We start from the raw sequence: 19,407 nt of genomic DNA on the forward strand, positions 1-19,407 counted from the left end.
GAATGTATTTACTTGATACAAAAGCTCTGCTAGTCGTAGTCAGTTATATCTTTTCAAGGTAAAATCAAGCTAAAATATGATAGTTTTGAAGGATGGCTGAACCAGAAAGTTTACCAGGTAAAGGTTGTTCATTATTCAAGGTCCTTAGAGGTGGACCCTGTTGCTATTAGTTAAGATAGACTGAGAAACAGAAGCGATTGATACTAACAGATCAGGTTACTTTCTCCATTTGGTAAATGAAGACTTGTATCATCACATCTGAACAACAACAGATTGAGTACAGGTTAAGGGATGTAATGAAGGTATAAACAAAAGATCTTAGGTTACACTTCATAGTGGGAAAGGGTTTTCTTAACTAGCAACAGAAAGCAATAAGAGTTTGCAAGCTGGTGCACCCATTTGGCAGTGCAAGTGAATTTTCTAACTGGTAAATCCTAGTAATCCTATTTGCCTGAGTTTGCATGCAAGAGACATCCTTTGGAGGCCTACTGTGATCATGGGTTGTGTGTAGCCATGAACACATATACCTCTGCCTCACTTCTTCTACACAAAAGAAGCCAAATATGAGCTTGAAACAGTCCGGGTATGAGAAATGTGCGGCTTCAGTTGTTTATGCGAACTGCTCTTTTGGAGCTTCATGCTGTAAATTGCTTCCACACATAGTTTGATCTGGCTCCGCTGTGACTGTGTAATGGGGTCTTTTTCCAAGCTTCCACACAGCATCGTGGTGCATTTGTTTTTCTGCTGTTTCTGTAAAACCTTTACTTCGCTACAATATTTGTGGAAAGATCATAGCAAAGTTGAGGCAGGTACTGTGTGGACAGGAAAATCCAGATCTTTCTCAGCCCCATCCACATTAGCACCATTTCCCCTCCCTTAATCCCCTGTGTAGCTATTCCCCTCCCCCACTCAGCTCCACTACCAGACCGGCTCTTGATTTTTGTAATCAATGATTGACATATCACTATAGCATTATGTTATAGTGATATGTCATTGATCTTAGTGTGACGTTGTTCAGGGCCAAATTGGCCATGTGAGCAATATCATTAAAGTATAGTGATATGTCAATTTTTTTAACACTTCTGAAAAAGCTCTCTGGTGGCACAGCAGGGCAGGGGAGGAACGGCGACTGAAAGGAAAACCTGAGGAAACCCACCATGTGGAAGCTCCATGCCTATGCATTCATAGCAGCAATGAGATCCTGCTGCCATGAGGAAGCAGCCACAGTGATGGAATAAAACAAAATCATCATCATCAGTTTTAAAGCAACTATCCATTGCCAACATGTGAGGATCACTAGATATCAAGTAGCTTTTTTGCTTAAGTGAAGCACAGAACTATAGATTTTATTGCAGCTAGATATGAGTCCAGTAGCACCGTAGAGACCAACAAGATTTTTGGGGCATAAGCTTTCGAGAGCTGATGCTCCCTTTGACAGATATCTGATGAAGGGAGTTTTGACTCTCAACAGCTTATGCCCTAAGATTCTTGTTGATCTTTAAGGTGCCAGTGGACTCATATCTAGCTGTTTTGCTGCAGACCAACATGGCTAATTAGATGTTATTGTTAGTTTCTTGTATGTATATAGATTTTATTATTTATGAATTTTGTTGTAAACCACTTCAAGCATTTGCATGAAGAAATAGCATACAAGTGCTATAAACCAGAAGTTATCCATAATTAGGGTTGCCAGCCTCCAGGTGGTGGCTGGAGATCTCCCACTATTACAACTGATCTCCAGAATAGAGTGAATGCACATGGCATTCATGGAATTTTGTAAAGTAGTGGCTTTGGATTTATTTTTCACACTATAATGCAAAAAGCTGTACCTGCAAACTTTCTTTTCTGCGTAACAAAGGACTCCTCTCAGAGTTTAGAGGTGGCAATGCTATTTACAGACTGTGCCATAACGGAATATACTTATCTGAATCTGCAAGATTTGTTGTTTCAGGTAGCTTTTCCTGTATCTGCAAGATTTTGTTGTTTCAGCTGACTTATAATAATGACCAGGATTAGAGTGGGATAAGTACACTTTCACACCATATAGTTTTAGTTGCCCCTTTTACCATGTTTTTAAAACAATGTGTACTGCCCAAAGGATGGGGTTGAATAGAGACGGGAATGAATAGGGCCATGCCAAGTTTAATAGAAGAGAATTAACATGAAAAATATCTCCGTAGAAAGATTAGAAAGACAAATATCAGCTTCACATAGAGAATATCAAAAGGACATTGTTATTTTGCTGCAATCACTCCTAATCTTAGTTCCATTTGATCATTCACAAATTATCCAGATCATAGGTTTGCATATAAATATGTTAAAATGCTAATGAAATCATTGCCGTTTACCATTGCATAGATGACCCAGGCTAGCCTGATCTAGTCAGATCTCAGAAGCTAAGCAGGGTTGGCCCTGGATAGTATTTGGATGGGAGACCACCAAGGAATACCAGGGTTGCTGTGCAGAGGAAGGCACTGGCAAACCACCTCTTACCTTGAAAACCCCACAAGGGGTCACCATAAGTTGGCTGTGACTTGGTGGAACTTTACACTTACACACAACTGATGGAAGGATTACACATCTAGACTATTACAAATAGGAGAAAGTGGTAACCCATCTGGAACCACCAGATTGGGAGGGAGGCTGGGCAAATAGAAGCACCATACTAGCACTTGTTGTTCTAGCAATGGTTCTAGCAACGAAGTTTTTTTTTACAAATACATTTATGATCTGAGGCACAGAAGAATTTAGTGAGTTAACACAGAAATAACTCTTATTGTTGCACAAACCCTTTACCACAAAAATCAAAGAAATATAACTCATTTTACACAATCCTACTTGTGTTACATAAGGTCATACATCAGTCAGATCACACATGAAGCTGTCCTGAATCAGACCACTGGTCCATCAGGGTCAAGTACTGTCTATTCAGACTGGCAGCAGCTCTCCAGAGTCTCAAGCTCTTTCACATCACCTACTTCCTGGTCCATCTTTAACTGGAGATGTCAGGGACTGAACCTAGGATCTTCGGCATGCAAAGCAAAGGCTCTTCCCCTCGGGGAGCCACAGCCCCTCTCCAAGATCACTTCAGCATTTCTCAGAGAAGTTGCTGTTCTAACCTAAAATAACAAGACCATACACCTGGCAGATAGCATTATACCAATGCTGAATACAACAAGCTTGATTTGTTCCCTCTCTGTGGTGACCACTAGAAGGTATGCAAGGAAGACTTTGTCTGGATACACAATATGACTTCTGTCTGCATAAGGACCTTGAGCAGACGTTTACAATGTCAGAAATGTGACTCATCATGGAGAAACCAGCAGAAAAAACAAAAACCTGTCTTTTTCATGGTGCTCATGATGTCTGAAGTAGCATTCAGGGCTTCCTTACTTTGGATGAAAAATACATTTCAAGAGGTCATTGTGTCCTCTGAGGAGTTCAGTAGCACAGTTCCTGAAAATATGAATTTACTATAATTGCTATCATTTATTTATTTATGTTATTTATAGTCAGCCTTTCTCACAGGGACTCAAGGCAGATCACATATAGCGAGTCGGTACACGCAACAAAATGGGACTTTCAATAACCAACGCATTAGGATTTTAAAAGTCTAGAACCACCAGGAAGAACTGAAGCCTAATGTAAATATTAACACAACATATTAAGCGGTACAAAAATTACAAAATAACAATCTACTTACAATAAGCTATACATAGCAGTATAGACCACAATCTGTAATCATCTATCCAAGTAAGTTTGTGAACCATTTTGTACAATGTAGCCCTTTTAGCTGCGCAGAAAAGGCCGCTTGAATAATTCAGTTTTGCATAGTTTACAGAAAGCCAACTATCATGTTTGAAATCTACTACAGAAGAAGCTGTCAAGGGGAACCAGGAAAGGTGAGAACTATCTCAAACATCTTTCATTGTGAGGGGAATCTCACATTACTGTCATGCCCACAGACTGAATCTACCTCTCCGTTCTCAATACACTATCCCTCCCATAAAGGCATACTTGAGAAGCAGGAGAGTGGCTTATATCCAGCAACATAGTTCTGAAGATGTAACAGCACTTAGGTCTTCAGAAGAGGGGATGGACTACTGCTCTTCTGCTGTAAATCCCATTTTGCCCCTTATGATGCTCCTAGAAGCCAGAAACCCCTAGCAAAAATTAGTGGACACTCAGCGGCCTGCAGCAGAAAGGAGAAAGTGTGTGGAAGGTTGGATACGTGCCAGTGTCTTATTTGAATAGAGGGGCACCATTGGTATCTAAAATTTAGCCCCAGAGTTTGGGCTGCTGAAAGGTCAGGAAACATGCTTCTCCCCTCCCATATGTTTGGGGAATGAAGCCACCTGAGATCTCCGTCTCTACCCCCTTTCATTTTGGCTCCTAGAAAAACTGGATAGTTCCAGAGTTTTTCTAAAATCATTGAACCTCTGATTTTGAGGAAAGTTGGATTTTTTTAATCATTGCCTTTTCCTGCACCACATGGCTTAGCTCACTTGCTAATGCCATCCAAAAATGTTCTTCATGCTGCTCTCTGTAATGCCATCTACTTGTGACACACACACACTGTGATCTGAATTGAATCGGACAGTCATAAAGGAGTCTCAAAGTGGCTTACCATCACAATCCCTTCCTCTCCCCAGGTACCTTATGAAGTAAGGGCTGAGAGAGTTCTGAGATGTGGAAGAGTGGGGAATCAAACCCCGTTGTCCAGATTAGAGTCTGCCACTCTTAACCACTATACCACGCTGGCTCTGAAGAGATAGGTCTTGGTGAGTGTCTTGTCTTCTAGTCCCTTCTAACTTTTATAATCCTATAATTTTGTTTACAGCACTGGAGCTAGCAGTGTATTAAAGATACTTTCAAAGAGTAAGTCCACAGTGATTAATTTTCAGCTGTGTAGTATATTTTTATGATGTTAACAAAGTAGCTGCTAAATTCATCATTCACCCTAGGCACAGCACTGGCAGTAATGAAAATGTAGTATTTTCCCACGAGTTAGGAAATGCATTTTCAGTATGTCAGATCACAGCTTGCACAAAACTGGGTACAATCCAGAGAAAGAATCTATCAGGGTGTAACTGTTGCCTCTTTAGCACTGTTCCAGGCAGAGCCAATTTATACTGTAGTCTTGCTGTAAAAGTGGAGTGCAAGCATTCAGAAAGGCTGCAAATTGATGTTCAGGACATCTCGATCAAAGAAACATGACATATGCAAATAGTGATCCCATTAAGAGGTGAAACTAGCTAAGCAAGACAAGCCCAACATGTAAACTGTGACATTTGCTTCGCCAAACAAATCTCTCCTGCTCACTGAGGTGTCAGATACTGAGTATTTCTACTATGCCTTTGATCCTAGAACATCAATTCTTCAGACACTGTATGAACTTTATCCCTAGACAGATATCCAAGCATAGTGGGCACCAGTGCTTCTGGAACGCATTCAAAACTGAAGCAACTTTAGACACTGACCTTGAAGAATTTATCAATTTTACTGAGGTTGATTCTCTTCTTGGCATCTAGTTTATAAATATTACTGACATTTCCATCCATCAAATATAGACCAAAACCCATCACCTAAAACAAAAAGGAAATCATTAAATTGTCGCTTACGTTATGATCCTAAAATGAGTACAAAAAGGAATGTGAAGCTAACATTTCTACCATTTATTTATGATGTTGTTTTCTTTGTTCCTCTGAAATATGACATTCAAGATGGAATGCTGATTAGGATGGAGTTGGATCCCTGACACATTTTCTTAGGAAATCTCAGATGAAATGTTTGGCTCCTATATACAAAATATAACAAATAAACTACATGTAATGTCAGGCTATTCCCTAGCCAAATTAGCCCTATTTCTCAAGGCCAGATAGGCTGGGGAATATTTTTTTTTCTTTTTTGTCTCTTTATAGAGAACTCTGGTACCATCCAGAAGAATGAATGAAAGGCGCAAGAAAAAAATTAGAGGAAAAGAAGAAGAAGAGTTGGTTTTTATATGCCGACTTTCTCTACCTTTTAAGGAGAATCAAACCGGCTTATAATCTCCTTCCCTTACTCTCCCCATAACAGATACCTTGTGAGGTAGGTGGGGCTGAGAGAGCCATGAATGCACTGATTTTGCAGAAAGGAATTACAGTGAGAGAGAAAAAGTCCGAGAACTCATCTTTGAGGATAGGCAACTTACCTTTAAGAGCATGTGCTTCTCGCTGGGTGTCAAGTACATCTTGTTTTCATAGTAATCCACACAGATGTTGACGATATCAGCCAACAGTTCTTCATAACCAGGGATAACTTCTAGCTGTTGATGCAGGCACTTCAAACAAACAAACAAATATGACACTCAATAATTTCAAATAAGAAATTAATTAATTAAAAAGGAACAGTTTCGAGAAGCTTGTTTATAGGCCAAGGTTAATTAAGCGAGTGGTGCTTAAGGCCTTTCAAGAAAATTAATACATGCAAAGCTAACTCACTTTGCATAGAACAGAAACATCTCCCCTCAGAGTTGGATACCTGATGCAAACATATTACACTTCAAATTGTAATATTTTGTTGCTGTGGAAATGTAGTCCTTAGTTTAGTTTGCCCATTATTATTGTGAGTGCTAAGGGGAACATGCTATGAGCACCTGCTTCATTGCACCAGATGATTCATAAACAGCTATGCTCAGTAGTAGCTGGTGTTCTCCAAAAGTGGTGGTGCACACAGCTCCACCCAACTCCAGTCTCTTCAACTACTCCCACATATCCCAAACACACTCCTCTCACCCAAGCCCATCCATACACAACTCCCATCTTAACACAGCCCAGTTACGCTTCAAAACAGAACATTTTCCCCCCACAGGCAATGTTAAGGAACCTTTTAGAAATGCAATGAAGAACACAGGTGGGTTAGTTCCTTTTTTTCTTTTTGCCAGAACTACTGACAAGGATCCCTGAACTGTGATAGAAGCCTTCACTGTGATGGGAGACAGATAACTCAGCTTATATTTCAGTAGCAGACAAATCTGGAAACTCGGATCATAGCTATACTGTGCTAAATACATATAGGCCATTTATGCTTGGTTATTAGCCGCTTGATCCCCAGAAGACTCCTCCACGGCTTCTTCGTGATTTTCCAGTCCTTCGGCAGTCACTTTGTGACACACATTTGTCCCGCACTTCTAGGAACCTGTTTTATCACAAATGTTAATTTTGCCACAAACCCAAAGCAATGCTAAACAAGCCAAAAATCATGAATAGTTGTAAGTTCGGGTTTATCTCTGTCTGCCCCTCCTGGCCTCATTCTCATTTCTCCTCCCATTCCTCCTCCCTCCAGTCTCCTTCCACCCCCTCCTGTTGCTCCCACTGAACACCATCTTTTCTTAGTGTATTTTCGCAGTTGTGTTTTAACTAACGCATGACTCCATTTTGACCACCTTTTTTATTTTATAATTTAATACATTAAGTTATTGATAAAGTGATATTAAATGATCTGATTGACCAGAGAGGTTTCTTTCGTATTCAGTGCCACTCGCATAGCTGCAAAAAGCAGCAGGAATTTTGCGGGGAATTTGAAGTTTTGTCCGTCCAGCAGAAGTAGAAATTAAGTTTCCCTACTCAGCAGTAGGGAATTTCCTGCAAGCCACTTTGCCCCCCATCACCAGATATTCACACAAATACCGACTTAATTTACTATTCCAGCTTCATCTCCCCACACCCAATTCCATTCAGGGAATCTGCCTCCCGATAGCCGGGGGGGGGGGGGGGTTCCAGGGCTTTCAATATCTTTCACGAGAAAGATCTTCTCTGTTTTGATAGTACTTGTATTAGAGTTTTATCACTAGAAATGCACTTAGAAGAAAATAATTAAAGGGAAAATCACACGGTGTGGTGAGCTCAGTTGTGATTTTTCCAGGTGGGGAAAATAATGACCACTGTAAATGTGCAAAAATATGGCTAATCTGTCCACAAAAGGGGATTGACATCAAGGGCAAGGGGCATTTTTAGACAACTATCTACAATGTGCATGTGTGCCTACAATCGAGAAAGGGGGCGGTGTGAACAACGTAATGAGGATGACACTGATGGTAATCACTCCCAAGCAAATTGAATATCCCACGGTTAGGCTTATCAAGCATAAGCCCACTCCAATCAGCTTCAGACTTTCTCCGGTTAAATTGCGCCCATGCATAGCTTTTCTTAACTTCAGTTCGGAAAACTGTGCATCTAGCGAGCGGCAAAATCTTCCCTTCATAAATGGCCATAATGATGAGCAAAATAATAGTCTGTGTCCTAACAAGCAGACACTATTAATTGTATCTCATAGCAATGCAAATGGAAGATACAGTAAAGAAGGGAAAAAAGACCCCTACCTGTGTAATTCTATTGTGATTTGCTAGAAACATGGAGAGGTTCTGTGATTCTTGAATAGACTGGGGGTCAGCCATTTTCCTCAAAAACTGGGCTGCTCTGAAAGACAGCAGAATTCTTATCTTGTCAAGATAATCTATATGTTAATATAGGGTTAGATAATACAGTCTAATAAAAGGAGTCTATACCATAAAGTTAGTATTAGTTTATTATCTTTGCTTCACTGTAAACAGGTTTCTAGAGAATAATGATTCAGAAAATTCAGTTTAACGACTATTCTGAGGGACTCCAACAAGCACACAGGCCAGTATTCAAAGCATCCTCATAATGGCAGAATAGATATTCACTGGCATTTATCCATCTCACCTTTTGTAGGCAGAGTGGTCATTTTTGACACTGCATTTCATATTCTTCAGTTCATCCAGGACAGCAAACATGTTGATAAACTTGCCCAGTGTTAGCAGATATGCTTCTGAAACAAAGTCTTTCCTTCTCTCTGCATGGCACAAGCGTTTCACCTCACCACAGAATCGTTCAATGGCCTTTCGCTGAAAGACAGCAAGGGACCAATAATGGGGGGAGGAGATCATAAGGGGCAGTTGGCAAAGGCTTCACCAAGCAGTTGTTGAAAATAGTTGGGTTCTGACTAGGCTCTCATATCTGTACCAGCTCCTCTCTTCCTTTCTCTGGGTTCTTGTTTGGGTACATAGAAAAGCTCACCCACATCAGTCTGAGCATTTGTTGACTTAAAAGAAATGGGGGGAGCGTGGGGGGCATGGCTCAATGGCAAAGAATCTGCTTGGCATGCGGAAGGTCTCAGGTTCAATCTCCAGTTAAAAGGACCAGGCAGTAGGTTATGTGAAAGTTCACTGCTTGAGGCCCTGGAGAGCCACTGCCAGTCTGAGCAGACAATACTGACCTTGATGGACCAACAGTCTGATTCAGTAAAAGGCAGCTTCATGTCTTCATGTGTTCACCATTACTATCTTTGGTGCTTTCCGCCACCTCTTTGGATTGAGATCAGCTAAGAATTTAGGCAAAACTTTGTTGGTTGAGATAAAGAGGATTAAGGCTGCAGCTAGATATGATGGTGTAAGATTCATAATTGGATCTTCTACATTTTTAAACCAGCAATAGCAACTGGAAGGAGTGGGATATGGGTAGGCATTACTGAATGGGATTGAGGGCATTTAACCCATGCCATTTTCCTGATAAAAACTGCCCCATCCCCATCCCACAGGGCATGATGTACAGGTGTAGCCTTAATGCACATAACTAAAAGCATTTTCAGCCTTACTCTGAAGTATAAAGTTTGCTCACCATGGTGGGCAACCAGGATCATAATGACGCATAGGGAATAGGGAGTTCATCCAATATCTACCTGAAAATACATGAACTTCATGAGCTTTGTGACCTCTGGTTCCAAGACTTCCACAGTCTTCTCATAAATCTCAACCCTGTTTGGCTGTTCATTACACTTCACCTGAAAGACAACGTCACATTTTTAGAATTGTTAGTCCTAATGGGCATACATTCTAGTTTTTTGTTTCAACATTGACAAAATAAAGATCAGAGCCAGAGTACGTTATGACTAATTTCAAGAAGGGACTAAATACAACTAGATAGATATATTTGTTATATGTTTGTTTGCTTTTTCTAATTTGAGTACAAGAACATATAATACAGTTGCCTCTTTAAGAACTGAAAATGTTGTTTTCAATTTTTTGAACTACATTTTTTAAATAAACTAGCAATGCTTGTCTTTCAAGTTCAAAGCATATTTCTCTTTCAAAAAAACCTAAAGTAAAAACTATTCATTTTTCCTAAGCCCTTTCCTTAAAAGAAAGAAAAAGAATTACCAAGTCTAATACAGATAAGATACTAGAAAACTGTGCACTTTCCACTGTCTTGTATACATTTAACAGACTGATGAATTAATGGATTTTATGATGTGCTATACATATGCCATATACCTATAGATTCTATGAGGAGTGAAGGTGGCATGGTACAGATCTCGGAAGCCAAGCAGGGTCAGTACTTTGATCAGTGACCACCAAGGAAAACTCTACAAAGGAAGGCAATGGCAAGCCACTCTGCTTCTCACTTGCCTTGAAAGCCCCTTGCTGGGGTTGACATAAGTCCACTGCAACTTAACATGTGTAAAGTCTCTATGAGTATTCTAACCAGGGCCAATACATGCCCATTAGACAGAAAAAACAAACCCACACATGTCATCACCTCAACAAAGTGAGCACAAGAAAAAGTTCATCTCCTGAGAGTCATTCTCTTCACCAGCATTCTCCATCAGATTTGTACTTTGGTTCTATTAAAATTTGCCTGAAGTATGGACACCTTTCTATGAATACATTACAACTAAAAAATAACAATTAGACTCTAAGAGTCACAGTAGGTTCAAGGTGGAGCTTAAATCCATCCTGCTAGAAAAATAACTGTATTAATAAAAGATGTAAGGGGGTAGTCCTAGGCGCTGCACCGCTAAATATTATTTTAATAATTTATTGCTGTTTTTTTTCTTCTTCCTATCCCTTTTTTCCTTTTGTACCCCTATTTATTGTTGAAAATCAATAAAAATATTTAATAAAAAAAATTGCCTGAAGCATGCTCTAGTGATCAAAGGAAAAACTAGAACACATGAAAAATTCCTGGAAAATAAGTAAATATTCTCTTAGGTGTACAAAAGCCAAGGATGCAGGGAGACAGAGGACTAACCCTCAGGGCCAAACTAGATACAACTTTTTTAATGTGTTGGGTCAGGGTTCCCCCAACCTGACTCTCATTCCCTTCAGTCAGAGAACAGAAGCTAGGAACTAATTTTCCAAGCACTGCATAGGCTCAATTCAGATCAGGACTATGCCACAGGGGGAGAAGGCCCAATCTGAAATGATCCAGGCAGCAGCTGTTATTTGCCAACTTTTTAGCAAACGAAAAAAAGAAGAAGCCAGTCTGGCCCTAAGAGGATCTTAAGGTTGCCAGACTACTTCTGGGGGTGGGAGATCCCCCACTTTGGTCCCCCCCCCCATGCCATTCAGCCAATCGGCAGGTGTCTTACCAGGTGAAAATTAGGCCTAGTTGTCAGTGCGATGATGTCACTTCTGGAAGTGATGTCACCACATCATGACGACACGAGAGGCGCTCTGGTATCTGGACAAAACTCTATGGTAAAAAATAGCTTCTACCATATACCAGAGCGTCTCCCATAATGTCGTGATGTGATGACGTCACTTCCAGAAGTAACTTCATTGCACCAAAAACGTTGAGGCCTAGGCCTAATTTTCACCTGATCAGACCTGCCCCCATCCATCCCTCCCCTGCTGGTTGCCACAGGGGACCTGGCAACCCTAGGGGATCTGCATTTTTATCTTGAGCAGTATTGCCTGTTGGATTATGGCTTCCAGAGCTTCACAGAGAAATCCTTGCAATCACAACCTAATTGCATTCACTCTGGGAAATGTGCATATGACAGTGATCCAAAACAGACACGTAGTGAGCAATCAGGAGTTGAAACATATGAAGAAGAAGAAGAATTGTTTTTATATGCTTACTTTCTCTACCACTTAAGGAAGAATCAAACTGGCTTACAATCACCTTCCCTTCTCCTCCCCACAACAGACACCCTGTGAGGTAGGTGGGGCTGAGAGAGTGTGACTACCCCAAGGTCACCCAGCTGGCTTCATGTGTAGGAGTGGGGAAACAAATCCAGTTCACCAGATTAGGCTCCGCTGCTCATGTGGAGGAGTGGGGAATCAAACCCGGTTCTCCACTCCAAACCAATGCTCTTAATGACCACACCACACTGGCTCTCTCTAAAACAGTGCAATCCTAGGCAGAGTACTTCATGACTGAAATCATGTAGGATTTCACTCTAGGTGAGTCAAAAACCTATACAAAAAATAGTTTCGCTATCTTTACAATTCATTCTGGCAGATTTGCTTGTAGCTAAAAGGACTGTCACAACAGCAAAGTTCTTGGCAGAAGGAATATTTGAGGGCAAACCGTAAAATACACAGCAGGTATCATGTCTATAGAGAGGGAATTAGAAATATTGTGATGCAATCAATACTATGCTGCATCAATAGAAATACAGTGAAAGAGAATTCAGGGACCATCTGGTATAAAGCAGCTATATAGTGGAAGCCAGGAAACCATGAACTCACTCAGTGTTTTCGGCAAACCACTATCTCTCAGTCCTCCAGCTGTAACATTACTGGCCTTCCTTCCAAAGATCATCTAAGGATTACTCCCATCAAGTATGTGAAGAGCTATGAATGCTTAGGGAAAGTGATACACACTACTATTGTTCCACAAATGGAGATTCCACAGCTTTTCTAGGAAACTTGTTTCATTGCCAAACTTACTGTCAGGGAGATTACAACAATTCAATGTATTTCTAACCTGCTACAGCTTAATCATAGCTTTTTATAGAATCAGGAATAATAATATTTTCCAGTAACGTGAGCTTCAATGCTATATCAACAGTGTACAAAATGTTACTTAATACCAGTAAAGATACAAGAAAAACCTTCTCACATTTGTGACTGTTTCTCATACATTTAAAGACACTATTTAAACAATACAATAATCTTCATTTTGTTTGGTTGGACATATCACATTTCCCATGTAAATACAATTTAATAGCAAACTTTTTGTCATCATATTACTTGTTAGCATCCCTCTTAACTGTCTAGTGGTTCAAAATTGAACACAATAGACCAGAGGTTCCCAAACTGTGCTCCGTGGAGCACTTGGTGCTCCGCAAAACATCTCCTAGTGCTCCATTAAGAGATTGGAAAGAAAAATACTACTGTCATTCGGTTTAGTATAACAGTGCTAGGTGAAAATTAGTGCTCCGTGACCAATTTCTCTCCTGAAAAGTGCTCCATGACTCAAAACGTTTGGGAACCTCTGCGTTAGACTAAAGGAGGCTCTAGCAATGCTGAGTACAATAGCATGATTATTTTCTAACACCTGTAAGTTCCTTGAATGCCAGTACATTTTTATCCTGCTTTTTCTCCAAGGAGTTTAGAGGGCTTTACACTGTTCTCTCATCCTCACAAAAACCCTGTGAGGAAGGATAGGTTAAAAGAGAGTGGTGTTCCCAAAGTCATCCAGTAAGTATCGTGGGGAAATGGGGATTTCAACCTGGTTCTCCTAGAACTTAGTCTAGTATGCTAACCACTGCACCATACTAGCTTTGCTATCTCTTAGTTATTATAGGTAACTTATCTTCATAAGGCACCCTGAGAGTATTTATAGATTTTTCAGGGAAGGCAAGCTTGCGAACTTGTGATCCATAACGTATCTATGCCCTGTTGGTGGACCTCCAGAGGAACTGGTTGGCCACCATGTGAGACAGGCTGCTGGACTAGATGGATCACTGGTCTGATCCAGCAGGGCTCTTCTTATGTTCTTATCCCTTCCCCTCCCAGCCAACAATGAATTCCACAAACCCAGGATCCCTGTCAATAACTACTCCACGTAGAGTTTGAAAGTGAAGGAAGGGGAAGCCTGTAACAACATCCCAAAACCTATCCAAGTCCCTGCTTCAAGACTGCTGCTTCATCTCTCTCCCTTCCTCCCTATTTATTTCCTATCACATGGCATTTGCTACTCAAATGGGATAAGCACACTTTACCTGGGGAATGGCCCTAGAACAGCTTCTCCAAGTATAAAGCATCACTGCATATTCATGTCCTTCCTCCAGCATTTCATTCTGAAACATAGATGCACATATTATGGCACAATGGCAGTACTGGTTGTCAGAGAAAAGCAAACCATAGAGTTCAATCATTACTTAGCAAAACTTGCCCTGGAGTCCCCTCCAGTGAAGGTGGCAGCCTATCACCTTACCACACTTACCATGCTCGAGTGCACCGTAGCTTGTTCAATATACCTGGCAATGCCAGTCACAAAGGCATTTCTGTCTTCAAAGTTGGTGTCAAAGTTAGCCTGGGAGCAAATCAAGAGACTAGGGTTACAACTAGAGTTACAATGTGAACGACTTCACAGATATTATACACATGGTGACCCCAGTTGTTATTTGATAACTAGAATATGTATATTCAATGTTTCATCACTGGAAGATCATTGAATATTATCTCCTCCAGTAATTAAGCCAAGAAGGGGAGCCAAGGTAAGAGATTTTAAGAAACCCCACATAATACAGTGGCTGAGGCTAACAGACTGGAAATGTCAATTCACACTTTTTGCTGTACATTGAATCCATATTTATAACCAATATATATTTCAGTAACAATTCAGCATAAGTAGCGTGAAGGGATTAGGGCCCTTGTTGGAAAGATGACAATGAATCTCAGAATGGAAACCTTATGGGGGAAAGGACCACGCTCTCCTCTACACTCATCTTCTGTAAAAGGTTTCCCCATAGGATGAAGGGAAGAAAAATGATACTGAAGAAAAATACTGAACATTATATTAAAGATTGGAATACTACCAATTGTGTAAGCTCCACTCCAACCAGACAAAACAGAAAGAATATATGATATAGGGTTCATCCCCTGCTATCTTTTTTCCTCCTCCTTATTTTCAACCCCTCAGCTTCTTGCTCTGTTGTAGTTATATAGGTAGCACAAGGAACACAACTCCTGGTTCTAATGTATGGTCTTAAGAAAAATAAAACCATGTCACACAGAAGACCACAAAGTGTATCTCAGTGCACGACACAATACTTCTATCCAAAGTATTGTTAACACAGCTAAACAGGGTTATGACACTTTGTAAGTTCAACGGAAGCAAAATATTCTTCCTAATTTTCTTCTGCATTTTTAAATGCTATTTTCAAATGGAGGCCATGGTTTCTACAAATTAAATATACCCATTCACTGCACATCAAAGACCAACAACAGTAATCCATGGTACTGCAGAGCTTCCACTTGCCTCCTCCTATGCTTTGCTCTTTTGTCTTGCTTACTACCCTGCACCTTCTCCCAATGACAGTATTTTCTCGTCTTCAAACTATCCTGAATCGGAGAAATGAGTTGTGCAGTCCCTTCCTTTGGGATGTGTTATTTGAAGAGCTGCAACTTACCTGGTACATGATAGATGAAGGAGGTGGCTCGATGCATGGCTGCTGGTCCGGTAACGGGAGCTCTTCCAGCAGGTCCACGTTGGACAGAGCATCCTCTAGCGTGACGTGAGTCGTCATGGCTCCGCGCTTTCAGTCTTACAACTACACCAAAAGAAAGGCAAATTATGTGGGAGAATGAAGCCAAGAAATTTTGGGATTCGGAATAATGAAAGCAAATAAGAAAACATGTTTGCTTAAGGCCCCATGAAAATCAATCTGACCTAAGCATGGTTTAACTAGGGATGTTAGAACACCTGTCAGTTATACTAAAGTTCTCCTTCCTGGTTATGAACCAGGAACTGGTTTTTCGTGGAGTTCAGCTGTTCATGACAACTCAAGCTTGTTCAGTGAGTTACATTTCATGTATAGTGCAGTTGGCAGCAGTTCATGTATGTGCCTTCTTACACAGCCTGGTAGCAGTCCTAACTCACACCCCACGAAGATCTGTTGTTGCTTTGCACCACTTGGCATACGGTATAAGGCCAGTCAATCCACTTTGCGTCCATTTAAGTCTGTGTTACCAACACACTTTCATACATACACCCTTTCATACAGCCTTATAGGAGGCGTAGCTCCCCCATTCTGCATCATTTAACTTGAGCATCCATATATTGAGCATCTGGTGTAAAACTGATTTCACCTATTGTGTAGATGCAGTATCATCAAGGCAGAAAGACTGAAACTCCTCTACCACAGCTACTGTGCAGATGGTTTAACAGCTGCTCATGACATACACAGGCAAGGAGATCCATGGGCCAGATCATAGCTGTCAAAAATTACACCTCAAGTTTTAATTTAAGATTATACTGTAATCTGTAGTTTCAATCAAATGCAGAGCTAACTGACAATTAACCCCACTGACATCAGCAGGGCTTATTTCTAAGGATGGACAGGATAAGGTTACATGTTGCATGGCTGTGTTTAAATGGTATTAGAACAAGGCAACATCATAATAATGTCGGGAACAGGTGGACATGATGCTGTCTGTACTAAAAAGGCATAAAGAGGCAAGATGAGAGATATACTCTCCAATTTGTAGTTTCTGAGTAACATGCTTATGTAAATAACACCAAAAAGGACTATAATCTGCATGCTATTTGTCATCATGTAGTCTCTCAGAATATATGGGCTTCCATACTGGTTAAAACTATAGTGAGAATGGTCATAATTCATGCAACCATTGGGTTGGATCCAATCAATTGCTCCACTGCTGAAAAACGAGAGGGGTCTTCTTTGAACACCCAAAAAGGGTCTGCTGGGGACCACGGCTAAAGGAAACAGGGGAATTGGGTGACACTGGGCCCCCTTTCAAACTACCCTTATAATCCGGTCGAGCAGCGGGTTGCTAACTGGTTTTTTGTGTCAATTCAGACACAACCAGTTTGGCTCCCAGCTGCTAACAGATATATTTTTTTTAACCTGTTCGGACAAAGACACTTGCGTCCTGTTGGCATCGCAGGGCTCTGCCGCTTTTTATGACAACTGCTTTCTCCCATTTTCAGAGCGTCCTCGTACTTCTGAATCTCTCCAGTGTGCTGTTTGAACTGCCCAGAGCACTTCTGAAAGGACCACTATTTTCCCACCTGCCTTTTTCTGCGCAACCTTTTTTCAGCTTTAAAAAAAAAGTTCTAAGACTTATGCTATAGCGTTATATTGCTACAGTGCTATAGCAGCACCACTGAGTGAAATGTTGGCTGTACCCAACCCATTATGGTTAACATTCTGGGACTTAAAATAATGTGTCTTTACAAGTATAGTTGTGTAAAGGCACAATCTGCAACAGAATTATGCTCTTATTTCATACTATGAAAATATTTTCTCCTTGAATAGATCTTCCTTTGATAGTTCTTTGACAGATCATCAGGCATGTGCTTGCAGAGATTCTGTATAGTCATTAATTGACACACAAAAAACTCCTAACAGGTGGTCTGAGAGCCAAACTAGGCTAAACTTAAAAAAAAATTGAACATGCATACAAGTATATTCAAATGTCCCTTGTAACTGCGGGGTACTTCTTCTTCTTCTTCTTTTTAAAAGAGAGCCTGTTTGGGCTTGGAACGGCACCATAGGTAGGGGGAGGGGGAGAAAAGGCTCCTGCCTTCTCCCCAAACAGTTTTCTTGAACGAAAACCACACAGGGGGAGTTATTTTGATTATTTTCTAACCCCCCCACCCGCAGTGCTGTTCCGAACCTATTCAGACTCCTTTTTTAAAAAAAGAAGCTGTTCCCTGCTGCTGTTGTGTGGGTATGGGGAACACCTGAACGCACTTGTATGCAAGTGCAAAAAAGTAACGTCTAATTTGGCTCTGACTGGTGGTGAAATGTGGTTATTTCTGCAAAGGAAAAGTAAACCTTGAGGGACAATATGTGGGCTCCATGCAGCTAAGACATGTATACCGGTATTTATTACTCAATAAATTAATCTCATGGAAATACCTCCATGTTTCTTTCCCCTTTATTGTTATTAACATTTTGTACACTGTTGATACAGCACAGAAATTCACGTTACTGGAAAATACTATTCCTAGATCTATATAAGTTGGGATGAGTCATCACAGCATAATGAGCATTTTAGATTTTATCAGTCAAATTTACGGTTGTTTTTGAGAGCAAGCCACACAATCTGGTCTCCTGAATTGAATTCTTAAAAAGATATGCAGAGGTGTAATTGTTTAGTATGGGAATATTATCTGTTCTTTTAAAAAACGGCACGTGTCCATGTATGAAGGCCTGATTTGTGCTTCAGAGGCATCCAGAGAACTGCTGCATTTTGTGAAGCACTTTGATTATGAGGTTATAATCTAAGTACAAAAGAGACAACAGATGGACACAACAAACCGATGAGGCAATTTTGAAAAGGTTCTTATGATAAGTGTGATAAGCAGCTGACACAGCAAAGCAGATGCCTGCCTAGGCTTCAGGACCAGAGTGACTTATAAGGAGAGCTTTCTAAAAGAATGACATATGGGGCCCAGCAATTTCATTTTCAAGTATTTATCTGAAATCTGCACTCTGCCAGAGCCTCGGAGCTTAGATTTCGTTGCCCTCTTAGCAATCATAGATGTAGGAGGGGTTGCACCCTCTCGAGGAGAACATGCACTGTAATAATAATATTCCCTCAGAGGCATTGAAGTAACCCTTTTATCTCACTGCAGTGTTGCATTATGGGATCTCATCCCACAGTTCTGTTCTTCAGAGTTTTTGTGCAGCATCTTTCAGGGCTGATTCTTCTCTTGCTTTTTCATCATTTGATGACTTAGAAGAATGTGTAGAGGGCTTCCCACTGAAAAGTACCGTTGCAAGTGATGTAATATAAAAGATCAATTTATGATGCTTGTTCCGTGACAATAGCATTTAGTATTCTACAGCATTCAAAGTACTTCATGTACATTAACTTGTTCTGAACCATCAACAGCCCTGTAAAGTACCGGTAAGCTAGTATTATTATTCCCGTATGAAAAGTAAGGAGGAGAAAGCTGGGAAAGAATGGTTTTAATATATTTAAACAACTGAGATTTAGCCTGGAAATTTGCTGATATGTAGTTCAGTCTCCGCTAGACTACTCCTCAGTGACTGGGCTGCACATTGCACATCAACAAGACATGAATAAGCCCTTGTGAACCTGTCTTATATGTATTAATATGAGTAGAGGTCTGGCAGCTTCTAGCCATTCACATAAAAACGAACAGGGCATAGTTTAATTGACTTATTTTTATTGACTTCATTTATACCCCACCATTCTCCCCAAAGGAGCTCACATTGTTCTCCTCTCCTCCATTCTGTGGCCGTCTTCCTCCAGCAGGCAAAGAAATTTCTTATGTTTGGCGTTCCCTCAATGATCTCTCCTTCCTAACCAGTGTTTTATGTTCTGTATGTTTTTAACTCTTTTACATGAATTTTATCTCTGTTTTTAATTCCTTTTTAAGTGATTTAAAACCTTCC

The 19,407-nt window shown here is 40.5% G+C and overlaps 1 protein-coding gene across 3 annotated transcripts in view; it reads right to left on the reverse strand.

The window, feature by feature from the left end:
* CYFIP2 (cytoplasmic FMR1 interacting protein 2) overlaps positions 1-15,563 on the reverse strand; it is a 71,834-nt gene extending 56,271 nt beyond the window's left edge. For all 3 annotated transcript variants that reach the window (XM_056857508.1, XM_056857516.1, XM_056857500.1), the window contains exons 1-8: positions 15,427-15,563; positions 14,238-14,327; positions 14,014-14,091; positions 9,742-9,843; positions 8,727-8,908; positions 8,363-8,459; positions 6,194-6,322; positions 5,481-5,585 (exon numbers count right to left, since the gene is read on the reverse strand). In XM_056857508.1, coding sequence (XP_056713486.1) covers positions 5,481-5,585; positions 6,194-6,322; positions 8,363-8,459; positions 8,727-8,908; positions 9,742-9,843; positions 14,014-14,091; positions 14,238-14,327; positions 15,427-15,543 — 900 coding nt within the window. In that variant the 5' untranslated portion in view covers positions 15,544-15,563. The remainder of the gene's footprint in view (positions 1-5,480; positions 5,586-6,193; positions 6,323-8,362; positions 8,460-8,726; positions 8,909-9,741; positions 9,844-14,013; positions 14,092-14,237; positions 14,328-15,426) is intronic.
* Positions 15,564-19,407: the final 3,844 nt, after the last annotated feature.

Source organism: Euleptes europaea, chromosome 1 (genome assembly GCF_029931775.1).
Source record: "Euleptes europaea isolate rEulEur1 chromosome 1, rEulEur1.hap1, whole genome shotgun sequence".
NCBI classification, from domain to species: domain Eukaryota; kingdom Metazoa; phylum Chordata; class Lepidosauria; order Squamata; family Sphaerodactylidae; genus Euleptes; species Euleptes europaea.